At 44.3% G+C, this 17,076-nt stretch overlaps 2 protein-coding genes across 5 annotated transcripts in view; one reads left to right on the plus strand and one right to left on the minus strand.

Moving 5' to 3' along the window:
* Positions 1–17,076, plus strand: part of dock7 (dedicator of cytokinesis 7) — a 303,680-nt gene that overhangs the window by 69,878 nt on the left and 216,726 nt on the right. The window lies entirely within an intron of this gene.
* Positions 415–17,076, minus strand: part of angptl3 (angiopoietin-like 3) — a gene marked incomplete at both ends in the record, with an annotated part of 20,489 nt that continues 3,827 nt past the window's right edge. Inside the window, 12 exon segments of the mRNA XM_084310270.1 lie at positions 415–581; positions 1,772–2,047; positions 3,104–3,199; positions 4,941–5,054; positions 5,863–5,974; positions 12,028–12,138; positions 15,575–15,637; positions 15,639–15,657; positions 15,659–15,699; positions 15,705–15,817; positions 15,820–15,853; positions 15,855–16,134. Of these exon segments, the coding sequence (XP_084166396.1) occupies positions 415–581; positions 1,772–2,047; positions 3,104–3,199; positions 4,941–5,054; positions 5,863–5,974; positions 12,028–12,138; positions 15,575–15,637; positions 15,639–15,657; positions 15,659–15,699; positions 15,705–15,817; positions 15,820–15,853; positions 15,855–16,134 (1,426 nt within the window).

Consider the following 17,076-nt stretch of genomic DNA (forward strand, 5'->3'; position numbering starts at 1 on the left):
AAACAGTGAAACCAGATAGAAAAAGTAGAATAAAAGAATTTGGATAAAATCATGAGTCACTAATTAAAACAAAACTATAGAACAGTGAGGACAAGAAAAAGTGCCTATGCATGACCAAAAGCCTGTCTGTACCGGTAATCGCCCTGGAAATCATTTTCATGACTTCCCATTGAACCATATATATTTCTCTTTAGTCCATCTACACTTAGACTACTCTCTGAAACCGCCTCATAGCTTTAGAGTGTTTGTGTGTGTGTGTGTGTGTGTGTGTGTGTGTGTGTGTGTGTGTGTGTGTGTGTGTGTGTGTGTGTGTGTGTGTGTGTGTGGGGCTCTGTGTGTGTGTTTGTGGGGCTCTGTGTGTCAGTGTGTGTTTGTGGGGCTCTGTGTGTGTCAGTGTGTGTATGCATTGGGGAGTCAATGGAAGTTTGGGGCGCTAGGGGTCACCGGTCGTATGGAGATCTTGGTGGCTTTGAGGGGCCTCCAGTGGATCCCCTTCCTCTTCAGAGAGCGGCCCCTGGCCCTCAGCCACACGTACCTCCCGTTCAGGTTCCTGTCCCCGCAGGCGTTGAACCACCAGCCACCTGTCAACCAGTTATTTCATTAGATTAGATTCAAATGTATTGTCAGTATACAGTACAACGAAAATAAGCTGGCATCATAAACAGAGTGCAAATGTAACCATAAAGTGCAATAGTAATATACAATGTACAGGTGATTAAACTGAATATAAAATATATACAGTATATATATACTAGTGGTGGGACTCGATAATTTTTTTTATTGAATTCATTCGAGACTTTATAGTTAATTAATCAAAATTTTAACATTTTAATCGCATATCAATATTTGATTCGAAAAGGAAAATGTTTCAATTCAAATAAATGTTGGTATACGAGTGAATCAATGAATATATATTATACATACGTTTAAGCAGCAAAATCATGTATTAGCTACTACACAGACCAACAGATCAATGCAATTTTTAAAGTGCAGCAATTTTTGGAATAATATATATATATAGTGCAAAGGACCTTTTGTAAACTCAAGCACGTTCGAGGTAAAAGTAAAACACAGTACTTTCAAGTACATTCCAGAACAGTTGACCATCTTAATTTCTCTTATTTTAAATTTTTATGAACAAACCAGACTAAGAAAAAAGGTTATTTGCGATTTATTATACGTTATACTTATAGCACATGCATGTGTCTGGTCTCCTTTGAAAGGTAACATTCTTACACAATAAAGAAAAATCATCATGCGATTAAATGCATACATTTTTTTTACTTTAAATTCTTTCTGTAGTTAATTAATTGAAATGAATGCGATAAAGTCCCAGCCCTAATATATACATATATATACATATATAAATTAGTGCTGTCAATCGATTAAAATATTTTATCTGATTAATCGCATGATTGTCCATAGTTAACTCACGATTAATCGCAAATTAATCGAAATGTTCTTTTCTTTTCTAAAGTTGTAGTTGTTAGGGTTAGGGTTTAGTCCTTCCTACCTCTGTAGTTGTTGTTTGGGGTTAGGGTTTAGTCCTTCCTTACCTCTGTAGTTGTTGTTTGGGGTTAGGGTTTAGTCCTTCCTTACCTCTGTAGTTGTTGTTTGGGGTTAGGGTTTAGTCCTTCCCTACCTCTGTAGTTGTTGTTTGGGGTTAGGGTTTAGTCCTTCCCTACCTCTGTAGTTGTTGTTTGGGGTTAGGGTTTAGTCCTTCCTTACCTCTGTAGTTGTTGTTTGGGGTTAGGGTTTAGTCCTTCCTTACCTCTGTAGTTGCGAGCACAGCTGGCGTCCTGCTGCTTGCTGTTGTCCTGGTCCTTGGTGGAGAAGGCCATGTCTGTGTGGTTGGCCATGGTGTCCGGCAGGTCCCCGGCCAGGTAGCTGAGGTTGAGGGTGTAGTGGGTGGCGGGACCCCCCAGCGTGGCCCGGTACTCCACCCAGCGCCGCTCGCCTCTCCAGTCATTCAGCTCCATGCGCAGGACGGAGGCTCCGGACTGGGCTGCTAGACTGTAGACCTTCCTCAGGCCCAGCCAGAACTCCCCTGGAGAACACAGACACCGTGCGTGGGATTAGTGAGCAAGGAACTCCCATTCACTTCATCATATGACTCCCATTCACTTCATCATATGACTCCCATTCACTTCATCATATGACTCCCATTCACTTCCATCATATGACTCCCATTCACTTCCATCACTCGACCCCCATTCTCTTCATCATATGACTCCCATTCACTTCCATCACTTGAGTCCCATTCACTTCATCATATGACTCCCATTCACTTCCATCACTTGAGTCCCATTGACCTTAAAGCCAACGTTATACTTGAAGGTCAAAGTGGAGCTGGTGCTTCTCCGAGGGCAGCCTTAACCCTTAATCCCAACCCTTAACCACTAACCTGACAACCTGTAGGTATAGTTATGATACCGGGTTTCCTTGGCCTGCGGGGGCGTACTCCAGTCAACCCCATGACATAATAATTAGCGACCTCACAGTGAGGACCTGACGACTCATAGCTGCAGCGGCCGTGGAATGACTACAGCTACGGGCCAAGTCCAGCGAGCGCCAGGGGACCGCTACCGCCTCCGCTCCTCAATAGAGGAAACCAGTCTGTCAACGGGGGGGGGGATAAGCTACACTCGCAGCTTCCTGTAAGCACTCGGGTTCAGGAAGTCCTCCAGAACGCTGCATTGTTCAATTGTTTCCTCTACCTTATTCACTGATGTTCCTGTATGTGTTGCACGGTGACCCACGCTTATTCCAGGAAGTCCTTCAGAGCGTGGAGGATTAGCAGACGAGAGATAACCAGACCCAACTCCACCTCTAAGCAGCACCCATTGCCGTCACAGACTAACTTTAATTGTATCCTGTTGGCCCTGGATATGGGACTGGGCCTTTAATTTGAATAGAGAATTACAGTCATAATACATGATGATAAATGATTCCCCCATAAATATTTCCATGCAGACCTTTAATTCAATATATGTTCACTTGTAGTGCTTTAATTTATATTTGAACCTGTGTGATATACCTGTTAAGCCCAGACTTAAAAAAAGAAATAATAATAATAAAAAAAGAAAAAACAGTTATTACTTACTTTCTAGATCTCCAAAGCCTTGCTCGTATTTTTCCCACATTTGATCGAAATCCACCGAGCCGTCCTGCCTGCGCTGAAAGACTGTTGAACCCCCACCTGCAGGGCGGAAGAAGGGGACATGTAGGTCAAATCACCTGATGGGCATCGATTATTTCTAATAATCGAATATTCGTTGAATTATAAGAAAATCGCTTAGTTCATGCAAATATCGTTTAGTCTCAAAATATATATTTTCCCTTGTTTTTACCGGCACCGACACTCTGTAGTGTATTGAGAGGGGACCCTATTAACTGTTACACCGCTGAACGGCATGCTGGGTAAAGCTTAACAAACTGTTGGGAGCTGGGAGAACAGAAAAGAAAGATGAAGAAAGACAGATGTTACATGGTAGCAACGTTTTGTACCTTGGGGGGGGGGGGGGTTGAGTAGTTAAGTTTTATCCATCCCTAACACACACACACATATACACCTGGTTCAGTAGTGATCACACTCTCCACTGCTCCACATATACAGTACACACACACAAACACACACATACACACTGAGAGACACACCGGCACAATCTGCATCCTGCTGTTGTCATAGACTGTTTCAGTGGAATTGCGTTGCTAGGGGAACAGTATGGACCCAAGTGTATCTCCGGTCTGTTACTGATATTAGCAAACACCGCTTCATACCTATGATAATCAGCAGAGTGTACATTTTTCAAAATTCTAATCTCACATGTGGAAGTGTTAAAGTGTGGAGGAATCGTATATTGTGGCTCTCTCAGGAGACTCATCATCATCATCATTAGGTGGCTTCTTCGTTCCGAAGGTTGCCTATCACTCTCCAACCCATTCTGTCCCCACTTCTTCTCTCCAACTCCGTGACTCCGCCTCTCACTCCGCTCCAATCACAGACGTCGTCTACCCAGCCTCTTCTTGGTCTTCCACTTCCTCTCTTTCCATCCACCTTCCCCATCACCACCTTCTTGAACATCTCCCCGCTGGATCCTCTCAGAACATGCCCGCACAACTCCATCTTTCTCTTTTTCAACCTCTCCAGCAGCTGTCCTCCTTGCATATCCGCTCTTCTCAGTACCTCCTCATTCTTGATCTTATCCTTCCATGTTATCTTCAGCATCTTCCTCAGCGTCCACATTTCAAAAGAGTCTATCATCCTCTTTGCAATTCCGGTTCTTCTCTTAATGTCCATGTTAGCTCTTCCACCTTCACTGATCCAGCTTCCAAGGTACATGTACTCCTTCACTTGTTCAAGTTTTTCTCCATCCACCTGTATTTTACAAACAGTTCCTGGTGTTTTTTCAATGATCATTACTTTAGTTTTCTTTGTGTTTAGCGACATTCCATAGTTTTTGCATTCGACATTCAGCTTATTCATCATGTCCTGTAGATCTTCTTGACAGTTACAGACTATAGCAGTGTCATCCGCGTATCTTATGTTGGTGATGTTCTCTTCGAGTACAGAGGACAAGATGCATCCTTGTCTTACACCCTTCTCCACCGGGAAGTCTCTTGATTTCTCCTTTCCTATTCTAACATTAGCCTTCTGCCTCCAGTATAAGTTGGCAATTATTCTTCGGTCAGAAACTGGTATTTTGAATTCTTCCATTGTTCTCATCAATGTTGTATGTTCAACTCTGTCGAAGGCCTTCGTGAAATCGATGAAGCAAATATACTACCAGAGCTCATCTCACACACAGTACACGCTGAGTGCCTCCGACTGGACCTACCAGAGCTCATCTCACACACAGTACACACTGAACACATCCGACTGGACCTACCAGAGCTCATCTCACACACAGTACACGCTGAACACATCCGACTGGACCTACCAGAGCTCATCTCGCAGTACACGCTGAACGCCTCCGACTGGTTTGGCTTGATGGCGTAAACGCCGCTCTCTCTCTCCCCTCTGTCAAACAACTCACTGCAGTCAGTGGGAAGATCTGAAACACGGCCAAAAAAGACTTGGTTAGGAGGGGAAGCCTGGTCAGATAGTCAGGGCGCCTGGCAGCCCCAGGTAGAGACTCCCGGGGCAGTAAATGGTCAGTGCAGCGTGGGAAGGATACATTGGTCTCTCTAGTGATTGGTTAGTGCAGCGTGAGGAGGATACATTGGTCTCTCTAGTGATTGGTTAGTGCAGCGTGGGAAGGATACATTGGTCTCTAGTGATTGGTTAGTGCAGCGTGGGGAGGATACATTGGTCTCTAGTGATTGGTTAGTGCAGCGTGGGGAGGATACATTGGTCTCTCTAGTGATTGGTTAGTGCAGCGTGAGGAGGATACATTGGTCTCTAGTGATTGGTTAGTGCAGCGTGGGGAGGATACATTGGTCTCTAGTGATTGGTTAGTGCAGCGTGGGGAGGATACATTGGTCTCTAGTGATTGGTTAGTGCAGCGTGGGGAGGATACATTGGTCTCTCTAGTGATTGGTTAGTGCAGTGTGGGAAGGATACATTGGTCTCTAGTGATTGGTTAGTGCAGCGTGGGGAGGATACATTGGTCTCTAGTGATTGGTTAGTGCAGTGTGGGGAGGATACATTGGTCTCTAGTGATTGGTTAGTGCAGCGTGGGGAGGATACATTGGTCTCTAGTGATTGGTTAGTGCAGCGTGGGGAGGATACATTGGTCTCGAGACTCTAGTGATTGGTTAGTGCAGCGTGGGAAGGATACATTGGTCTCTAGTGATTGGTTAGTGCACTGTGGAAGGATACATTGGTCTCTAGTGATTGGTTAGGGGGAAATGTAATCTTACCACTAGTCTCCAGGCCCGTTGAGTTTTCCGTAAGGTATTCAAACATGTCCTCCATCTCTGGATCTGTTTCCATTGTCTTCTCCATCGTGTCCTGAAAGCTGTCATTGCCAAACTACAACAGAAGACAGAGACACATTCAGTTTTTCAGAGTTTGTAACAAATGGTGTTTTTTTTTAAGATTTGTTCTATAGATGTTTTTCAGTGAGTTTGTAATAGATGTTGGTTTTTTAGATTTGTTCTATAGATTTATAGATTTGCGAGGGAACAGCTTGTGCCCAAGTTTATTTCCTGTCCGCTATTGATTTATTGGCAAACACTGCAACAGGAAATACACTTTGGTCATTTCAGAATGTTTATGTTGTCGAAAAAACCGTCTAGTATATATGGGATAGTTTGCCCTTCTGAGGAGCCTGTCTGGGACTTTTTTAGTATTCCTAAGAAGCAACTGCACCAGCGTTTTTATGGTGTCTTGTGAAATAAGGCTGAACAATTAATTAACAACAATTCATCAAAGTTTTAGTGAAATGGCAACATGGCCAAGTGACTCATCCAACCTGGAGGATTGTTGCGATGCTTCAGATTGGGGTTAGCATCACAGGAAAATAAAGATTTATTTTTTAGCGTTTATCGCTTTTTACTACTAGGCAGTCCAGTAGAGAGAGAGAGAGAGAGAGGACGAACGGGAGACAGAGTGGGGGGAAGACATTCGGCAAATGACGCCAGGTCGGGGAATCGAACCCGGGTCGGCCGTGCCGCGACGCAGCGCGTTACATGGTTCACCACTTGGGCGCCCCAGTAGATGCTTTTCTATTACGTTTACTACCTGTACCTCCCCTCCCCCTTCCCCCATGCTGCTATGATGCCTGAATTTCCCCAAGGCGATCAATAAAGGAATATCTTATTATCTATAAAGTGACTGTTATGATGCTTTTCTATTATCTATAAAGTGCAGAGGAGGGTAGAGACCTTCTCTATAATCTATAAAGTGACCCAGCAACCTTCTCTATAACTTATAAAGTGCAGAGGAGGGTAGATACCTTCTCTATAACCTATAAAGTGCAGAGGAGGGTAGATACCTTCTCGACTATAACCTATAAAGTGCAGAGGAGGGTAGATACCTTCTCTATAATCTATAAAGTGACCCAGAGACCTTCTCTATAATCTATAAAGTGCAGAGCAGGGTAGATACCTTCTCTATAATATATAAAGTGACCCAGCAACCTTCTCTATAACCTAGAGGGGCTGATCTCTGACAATGACGAGAAGGCCTACCGGGAGGAGGTTGATGTACTGGCACGCTGGTGTCAGGACAACAGCCTGCTCCTGAACATTGGTAAAACCAAGGAGCTGATCGTGGATTTTAGGAGAATACAGCAGGGGACACACACACCACTGTGGATAAATGGGGCTACCGTGGACAGGGTGAGCAGCTTCAAGTACCTGGGAGTCCACATCTCTGACATGGACAACACACATAGACTCAGTCGTAAAAAAGGCGAAGCAGCGCCTCTACCACCTGAGACAGTTAAGGAAGTTCAGAGTATCGGGGAAGATACTCCAGTCCTTCTACTCCGGAGCTGTAGAGAGCATCTTGACTGGAAACATCACTGCCTGGTATGGAAACAGCAAGGCACAAAACAAGAAGGCCCTACAGAGAGTGGTGCGCTCAGCTGAGCGTACTACGGGTATTGCACTACCACCCCTGCAGGACTTATATAACAGGAGGTGCAAATCCAGAGCCTGCAGAATAATGAAAGACCCTCACCACCCCAACAACAACCTGTTCAAGCTGCAAACGCCTGCGCACACCAGCAACTAGGACAGAGAGACTTCGGCTCAGCTTATTCCCCCAGGCCACCAGAGTCTTGAACACTGAACTCTCCACACACAAGCACACTTGAGCACACACACAACACACATACTGTATACGCTCACACACTAACAGACACTTTAGCACAAACACACACATGCTGCACATGCACACACTCAACGGTCACTTTACACAATGAAAAGGTCACTTAAAAATTAAAAAAAAAAAAGAACGGGAGTGGTTCTTGTATGGTAAATACTGGATATAGCAAGATAGCATAAGGATATATAGTATAACTGTATATTGTATAGTAGTGTACATAAGACCCAGTGCCTCATCCGTAGCTAACACTGTATTGCACTATCGCAGGACCTTAGCATGTCTTTACCATGCTTTTTGTAGACTTTATGTACATTATACCTGTTATGTCTCATTCTATGTCTTATTCTTATTTTTATTACTTGTATTATTGCACAATCGCTGCTGGCATGACCACCCGCATTTCACTGTATGCTTGTATGCCGTGACAAATAAAACTCTTGACTTGACTTGAACCTATAAAGTGCAGAGCAGGGTAGATACTAGGGCTGACCTTCGAAGCTTTTTTTGGCAATCGAAGCTTCGGGGCCAAGCTTAGATTTTAATTCGAAGCTTCAAAAAAAAAATTATTATAATATATATATATATTTTTTTATCTTATGTTGTGGGACTTGTACAGCACTTTGGTAAACTTTGTTGTTTTTAAATGTGCTCTATAAATAAAGTGGATTGTATTAATTAATTAAGTAGCCCCTTTCGTGACTGTGACGCAGCCAACAAGGTTTCACTCGGCTGCGCTGCCTGGGTGCAGTGGGGCTGCTCTCACAGCCAACGACATGACATTACATAATTATGTTGCAACCTTCGTCTATCAAGCAAACAATTATATAAATATTTATATGTAGTTGATAGAGACAGGCAGAATTTGACTTAATTAAGCATGTTTTATTAAGACATATTTTTATATGGGTCGGGACTAGGGATGGGTACCTTTCACATTTGAACCGATACGGTACCGGTACCTGTGAATCGATACCGGTACCCAACGGTACCTTTTTTCGGTACTTTAGTCTCAAAAAAATAAATGTACCTACCTCAGTCGTAAAAGAAAAATCTAAACTTCAAATAACTACAATTTCGACCGTTTTCGGCTTGCCATTGCTCCGACTGCTTTGTTGTTGAATCAAGTCAAATCCTAGGACCTAGGTAACCATATATTGTGCGTGTGAACGTTGACATGAAAATAAAAAAGGTAAAAAAAGTAATAATAAAAATGTTATAAATTTTATAAACTCACTTGAATCGATACTCGGTAGTACCGACGTGTTTCGGTTCGGTACCTATTCGGTACCCATCCCTAGTCGGGACACTTTAAAAGCAGCACAATGAACACAAATCTGTCCGACATAGTCTTAAATAACAAACGGCATTCCTTTGCGTCTTCGTTGACATATGTCCTTGTTGTTTTCAACACAGATAATCTCCACGTGCTTGTTGTAGAGAGGTGGAGTCGAGGCGCTGCTTACTTTCGTTTCATTGGAATGGAGGCGGGAAGGCGCCGCTTACTTTTGTTTAATTTGAATGGAAGCGGGAAGGCGCCGCTTACTTTCGTTTCATTGGAATGGAGGCGCAAGATTTAGAAAAAAAAATATATATATATATTTTTTTTAAACTTCGTTTTTTTTTATGTTCGAAACTCGTGCCATCGAACGAAGCTTCGAAGTATTTAAGACAGCCCTAGTAGATACCTTCTCTATAATCTATAAAGTGCAGAGGAGGGTAGATACCTTCTCTATAACCTATAAAGTGCAGAGGAGGGTAGATACCTTCTCTATAATCTATAAAGTGCAGAGGAGGGTAGATACCTTCTCTATAATCTATAAAGTGCAGAGGAGGGTAGATACCTTCTCTATAATCTATAAAGTGCAGAGCAGGGTAGATACCTTCTCTATAATCTATAACGTGCAGAGCAGGGTAGATACCTTCTCTATAATCTATAAAGTGCAGAGCAGGGTAGATACCTTCTCTATAACCTATAAAGTGCAGAGCAGGGTAGATACCTTCTCTATAATCTATAAAGTGCAGAGCAGGGTAGACACCTTCTCTATAATCTATAAAGTGCAGAGCAGGGTAGATACCTTCTCTATAATCTATAAAGTGCAGAGGAGGGTAGATACCTTCTCTATAACCTATAAAGTGCAGAGGACGGTAGATACTTTCTCTATAACCTATAACGTGCAGAGGAGGGTAGATACCTTCTCTATAACATATAAAGTGCAGAGGAGGGTAGAGACTTTTTCTATAACCTATAAAGTGCAGAGGAGGGTAGATACCTTCTCTATAACATATAAAGTGCAGAGGAGGGTAGAGACTTTCTCTATAATCTATAAAGTGCAGAGGAGGGTAGATACCTTCTCTATAATTATAAAGTGCAGAGCAGGGTAGACACCTCAGGGCTGTACGCTAAGCTTTTTCACTAGGGGCACACTTGCCCCTAAATGAGAAATTTAGGGTCAAAAAATATTTTGTAGGGGCAAATTTTTAAATAACAATTTTACCATTATTTATATCGATTGTTTTTGATTTAAAAAAATATATATATATATATTTTATATAATTATTATTTTTAATAAAATATATATATTATATAATCATACTTGTAGTTGTATTATCTGCGAGACATCGCCACCACGCAATAAGTCAAAATGCTTGCTATCTGCAAACAGCTCCACTGTCTGTTTTGGCTGTGTTGCTCTTCTAGAAAAATAATCCTTTCAGGGTTGCCTATTGAAATACTGTACACTTTCCTACTGTACACTTTCCTGATTAATTGAAATGGGGGACCCTGATGTAAACAAGACGAAAGTCTTTCTCTGGTCTGCATCCCCTTAACAATTGTGTGTATTGAGCTGTACTGTATTGTACCCATTCTGCAATCTGTTAATAAAGTTTTCAATCAATCAATCAACCACACCTCCAGTACAGAAACATTGTTTGAGTTTGCGTGTCAGGTAGACCATTGATTGACAGTCGAGTCTGCCAATTACATCACATCGCTTGCACTCCGGTGCTGCAGCTGGACCCATTGCCCACCTCTGCTGTTGATAACGCTAGCCAAGTTATTATACACACAGATACAGTGGGCCAGTGACTTTGGTGTAGGGGTGTAACAATGCATCGATCCTAAGGGGGAAATTCAACTGCATCGATTTGAAAATGTTAGAATAAATTATCGCAATTTTAATGTGTACACGTTATGTTATTGTCATGTCCGTTACAGCCAACACACCGACATACGCTACTGCATCAACCTTATGATTAACAAAGCAAGGCATTCGTTTTGTTGCATTAACGTTATATTACTATTGCTATCGATAAATCTAGGTGTTCTAAAATCTATTGCTATTGGTAAGAGAGACTATAATAAGTTGGTGTCTCGGAAAACGAGAGCCCTGATCGCGGAGTTTCAGGAAGTAAACAAGATAAATGAGAGCTTCCTATTGGTCATTTGCTTTATTTCCCATGAAACCAGTCACTTCACTCTACTGTGATTGGACCGTTGGCTTGAGTGCAATGTGGGACTTGTAGTTTTTTAACGATCTCGCAGCGGAGGAAAAAAAAGACGAGAGGCTATAATCTGTATTCGCACAGCGTGCGCGTAATTGATTTTTACCGTTCGCATACAAATATCAGGACGGAGCTATCTGAACTATTTAGTTTAATGGGACGTTTCGTTTTGAACAGTAAGCTAACGCAAGCTATCATGCACTACTAGACTTACTGGAGCATTTGTTGATAGCTATCAGTAGCTAGCCGGCTGGCAGGCTCACCGAGGTCCCAGTGTTTACAACAGCCACGGGTGCGAGAGGGCTGGAGGAGGAGCAGACGCCGCAGCTCTCTCCGTGCGTCTGAGTTCAGTTCAGTTCGGCTCACTATAGGAGGTCGAACGCGACGAAAATATGAAGCAATACTAACTTTACTTTTCTTCATAGCTAAATCAGACAGTCAGCCAGTCTATCAGAGTGAGTGCTCAGTCGATTGTTCCCGCTGATCATACCTGCTGAGTGCTCACTGCTCAGCTCGCGTGAGTGACGTCATCGCGTCATCATACGCCTTGGATAATTTAGGAGTGAAATGCGAATCCAAGGCTTGAAAGCACTACTCGCAAGCCCGCCCCCAGATAATATTTACCAATCGCAACGGCCAATTAAAGGGGCAATTCGCGATGATATCATCGCAGTGTACAGCCCTGCACCTTCTCTATATAGAAAGTGGGGGCTCATGTGACAGTGGACCTAGGAGAAGAGGATGGGTACCTTGTCCTCCAGGCTCTTGATCTTGGTCTTCTGGTGGTCCAGCTGGTCGTGTTGTTCTCCGACGGCCCTCAGTAGCTCTGTGATGGTTCTCTCCTGAGCTTCGATTACGTCCTGAATGTCAGAGCGTCAGCGTTATCAGTCTATAGCTTTGAATGCAACAACCGGTTTGTTCTAAAGTGCTTTAGAAGAACAACAAAACACACATACAATCGGAAAGTAAACTAAACAAAAGGTAAACATATCAGACCCACTTAAAGGATAATGAGTATACATTGGTTGTAGGGTACTGTGGGTATCCCACACTGGACCTCTACAGTGAAAGCTTATTAAAGCATGTGTTATGTAATGAAAGTTATTAGCGTATTAAAATAATCAACCTTGTTAAAAAAGTTGTTTAACCTTGTTGCACCTTTGTTTTATACTTCCTGTTGTTAGTTTTGTTTTTAACCTCGACTGTTAACTGCCTTGCTGGGTTTTTTATGATCTGTAAGGTGACCTCGTGAAAGGCGCCTCCAAATAAAATATTATTATTAGGGGTGGAACGGTTCACAAAATCGACGGTTCGGTTCGTATCACAGTTTTAGGTTTACGGTTTTCGGTTCGGTTCGGTATACTTTATTTTTTTTTTAAATGTAACACTCAAAATACATAAGATATATAGCCTAAAAATAATCCAACTTTTCAGTTATTCTCAAGGACGTAGTCACAGGGCTGCGGGAAGTCCGCGGGAAGTGGGGGTGCTGAGATATTGATCGTTTTTGATAAACATTTTATTTTATTTTATATATATATATATTTTTTTATAAAATATATATATTATATAATTATACTTGTAGTTGTATTGTCTGCGAGACATCGCCACCACGCAACAAGTCAAAATGCTCGCTATCTGCAAACAGCTCCACTGTCTATGTGCACGGTGGTGTAGTGGTTAACACTGTCGCCTCACAGCAAGAAGGTCCAGGGTTCGATTCCCACTTGGGGACCAGGTTTCCATGATGCCAGTTACCCAGGTGGGGTATCTCCCAGGCCTTTCTGTGTGGAGTTTGCATGTTCTCCCCGTGCTCGCAAGGGTTTCCCCCCCGATAAGATAAACCCAATGGAAAAACATGCACAACAACAGATCGCTAACGCTGTGGCGTCCTTGACGAAGACGGACAGGAGCACTTGGATTGGTCCCCTCGCGCGGCTCACGTTGACGCCTGTCTGCTCCCGGCTGCCCTTGGGGGGGAAGGACGACGGGATGGGTTAATCGCAGATACGAATCGCATGCATGCATGCCGAATGATGACCTCTGAGCAGGTCCTAAATTATTTTATTATTATTATTATACTCTGCTTTGGTCAAATCACATTTACTGTGGGGCCTGAGAGTGCTGAGGCTGACGTTCTGCAGATGGATACTATTGAGTCAGAGCGTTCAACAGGGTCTGAAACGTGTTATGAGGGGGTGCTGAGATAAGTGATATAATAATAACGTCATAGGTTTACCACTCTGGTAAACCAACACTCTCGTTCACTAGAGACCGCGCTCTCACGCTCAGCTCTGCGGAGCGTGCGAGACAAACATGTAACATCACAGCCCAGCTTACCCCAACTGTTGCGCCCTCCCTCTGCAATTCGTTCCCCGCATACATGATCGCCGACATGCAAAAGGTCTTTGACCACCCTCCCGGGGGCTCGGATAGTTCTGCTGGCTTGTTCACGCCAGGGAAACCGCAGATATATATTCCTTTACTGCGAATTCAGCGTCCCAAAACTATTCCAGGCTGAGTCTATTTTTTTCACCAACGGATTTCCAGTTCCGCGGTGACGCTTCCAGGCCGCGTCTATTCGAATCCCAACCGGTTCATGCGTCGGCTACACGCTGCTTTAATAACATTGCATTATCGAGACAGCGCCCCTATGGGGATCTGGCAATGAATTCCAAGAGTAGGGTAAATCTGCAGTGCCGCTCCGCTCTGTGACATTGAGTAGCCTCGGTTACAATGGAATAAAAGCCAAAACAACCTTGCAGTTGCAGTTACACTCCCCGCCAGCAGGGGGTGCTGCAGCCCCCGCCGCACCCCTAGTTGCCGCGTCCTTGCGTAGTCATGCAAAAACTGAAAGAATGATGCCATTTGACATCAGTCACATTATTTTGACAGTGACAAAAAATATTTTGAGCTAGGAGAGATTTTGGTACAGCAAGAGGGGAGGCATTGCTGATTTAAAAATGTATTTGGTAAAAAAAAAGTTTACCTTTAATAATGTTTGGCACACAAAGACCGAACTGACTGAAAAATATAGGCAACATTTGTCAAAGTATTAACTCGTCAATATACCCCCCTTCCCCACTAATCGAACTGGTGTCGTGGAGTCACTTCTCTGAGCGTTTCCACGGTTAGCTTGCGGCTAACATTAGTTAGCTCGCGGCTAAAGTTAGTTAGCTCGTAGCTAACGTAACGTTATATAACCGAACAATACACACATGCCCCGAATGCGTACCGTTCGGTACGACCTCCACGGTTCGGGGCATGTGTGTATTGTTCGGTACACGGTTCGAATGCGTACCGTTCCACCCCTAATTATTATTATTATTAACTACAGATGTTTTGGGAAAGAATTTCCAAATCTGGCCGACATTCATCTGGTTAAATTTGGACAACAATCAGTCACTGATGACAATGCCAAGACTGATGGTGTTCTATTACAACAAGACCTTCGCCAACGCAACACATGCAAAGTTATGCCAGATTCATCGTTATGATTTTCTTTGAGTAGTGCACGCTCTGAGTGAGACCCACTGATCTACGTGAACACTTTGTATTAATAGATTAAAGATTAAAAAACAATGGTTAGTAGGCAGCTCTCCTTGATTGAAAGAATCCACCATCCATTGTTGTTATACCTCTACACACATTAAAGGGGAACTATCTTATAAATTGCCTTTTTCAGTGTTTAGCATTGTTTCCTAGCTATGTGGACTTATATTAATATGATCTATGTCTCTAATTCTCATATTGGCGCATTCTTCCAATTCTCCTCTCACAATATTCACCCTCACTGAACTGAGTCATCTGAAAATGTGATGATTTGTGATGTCAGAGAGACACCGCTGCATGATAATGTTCAGGCGCCGGCGCCGCGGCGCAGTGGTTTAGGAGCCCAGGCTCAAAACAGCTTGAGATCTTGAGGTAGAAAAATGCTGTTTTGAGGACTTGATTAGAAATACAAACAATGAATCAAAAGAAATATATAATTACAGAGGTGTTCCATAAACTCACAGGAATTGTGTAAAAGTGCCCAAATAGTGAAAGAAATAGTCAATAGTTCCCCTTTAAGTATGATTAATATGAATAGAAAGGTTGTTATGTTTGGGCAGAAAGCATAGACCTTTACTGTAGTTTCTAGAGCAGAGTTATGTCTATGTATTATCAAGGCCATGAGGCGAGGGCAACTTTTCAAATCTTCTTTTGGCGACACACTTTTTCCCCCCTTAACCCTTTCACTGCCGCACTACCAAGCGGTTAACCCTTTCACTGCATCTGGTCCCCTGTGTGTCTCACCTTGAGCGAGGCGATCTCGCTGAGCTGCTCGGCGGGCACCGTGCTCCGGGACAGCCCCTGCAAGCCGCTCCTCCAGCCCGCCACCTGCTCTGCAGCTGGCTGCGCTCCTGCAGGATACCGTTGATCTGGAGTTGATCTCCAGCGACAGGTTGCGGATCTCCTCGTTGTTGGCCTTCAGGAAGCTCGTGGTCCTCTTCAGCTCCTCCTCTTCCTCCTTGATCTCCGAGGTGACCACCGACAGCGGTAGAAGGAGCGGTCGAAGATGTTGAGCTTCTGGAAAGATGTCGTTGATCTGGCCCTTGGTCTTCTGGACAAACTCCCGGAGGCTCTGGCCCAGCTGGAGCAGACCGTTGGCCAGCAGGCGCACGTCGTCCAGCATGGCGAAGCGGCCCTTGGCCTCGGTGGGACCGGGCGACCGGGCGAGGGCGCGGGAGGGCAGGGTGGGGACTTGGTCCACCCCGGAGGCGTCCGGAGGAGGGAGAGACGCCGTGAGACCGGCTAGCAGCAGCAACAGACACAGCGGCTTCATGGCTGCTTCTCCGGCTCCGTCTAGAGGAGAACTAGGAGAGAAGTGACGGGTCAGAACGAGAGAAACAGATGGAGAGGAAGTAGAGACGCTCTGTCCTCTTCTCCTTTCTCTCTGCTCTTACTTTTCTTTCCACTAACTCTCTCTCCCTCTCTCTGTCTCTCTGTCTCCCCTTCCCTCTCCCTGACTATCAGTCTCTTTGTGCTTTCAGCTAGGCAGGCCTTATATACTGCACTCTGGTGAAGGGAGGGGGGGATTAGCTGATCATTAAACCCTGGCATGCTTTAGCTGTGTGTATGTGTGTTTGTACCCCTCCAAATCCCCGGGACCTCCCCCCCCCCCCCATGAACAAACAAATCACAGCAGTGAGCAAATAGTAAATACACTCTCCACCCCTCCCTCCCACCCACCCCCCCCCCCCTGCCCCCATTTTCACTACCCCTTTAAATCCTAACCACCACCCCTCCCCACACACACACGCTCCATAGCATACCCCCACCCTGGTCTCCATCTGCTTGGCTGTGCTGAGAGAGAGAGAGAGAGATGGAGAGAGAGCGAGAGAGAGACTGAGAGAGAGACGGAGAGAGAGATGGAGAGAGAGAGAGAGAGAGACGGAGAGATAGAGAGAGAGACGGAGAGATGGAGAGAGAGGGAGAGAGAGAGGGAGAGAACTTTGGCGGATCAGCACAAACCCCACAATGGCCATCAGAATATTTTGATGGATCGTCAGTCCGATCAATCTGAGACCTCGTACTGAAGCTGTGTGCACACGCACACCTTGCGCTCCTGATTGATAATGCCGCCTGCGATTGATGTTCTCAAGTTTGATTTAGCGCCCTGCTGAATCAGCCCGGCATATATCTCTCTCTCTCTCTCTCTCTCTCTCTCTCTCTCTCTCTCTCTCTCTCTCTCTCTCTCTCTCTCTCTCTCTCTCTCTCTCTCTCTCTCTCTCTCTCTCTCTCTCTCTCTCTCTCTC

The sequence above is a fragment of the Notolepis coatsorum genome (genome assembly GCF_963971535.1).
Source record: "Notolepis coatsorum genome assembly, chromosome: 3".
In the NCBI taxonomy this organism is placed as follows: Eukaryota; Metazoa; Chordata; class Actinopteri; order Aulopiformes; family Paralepididae; genus Notolepis; species Notolepis coatsorum.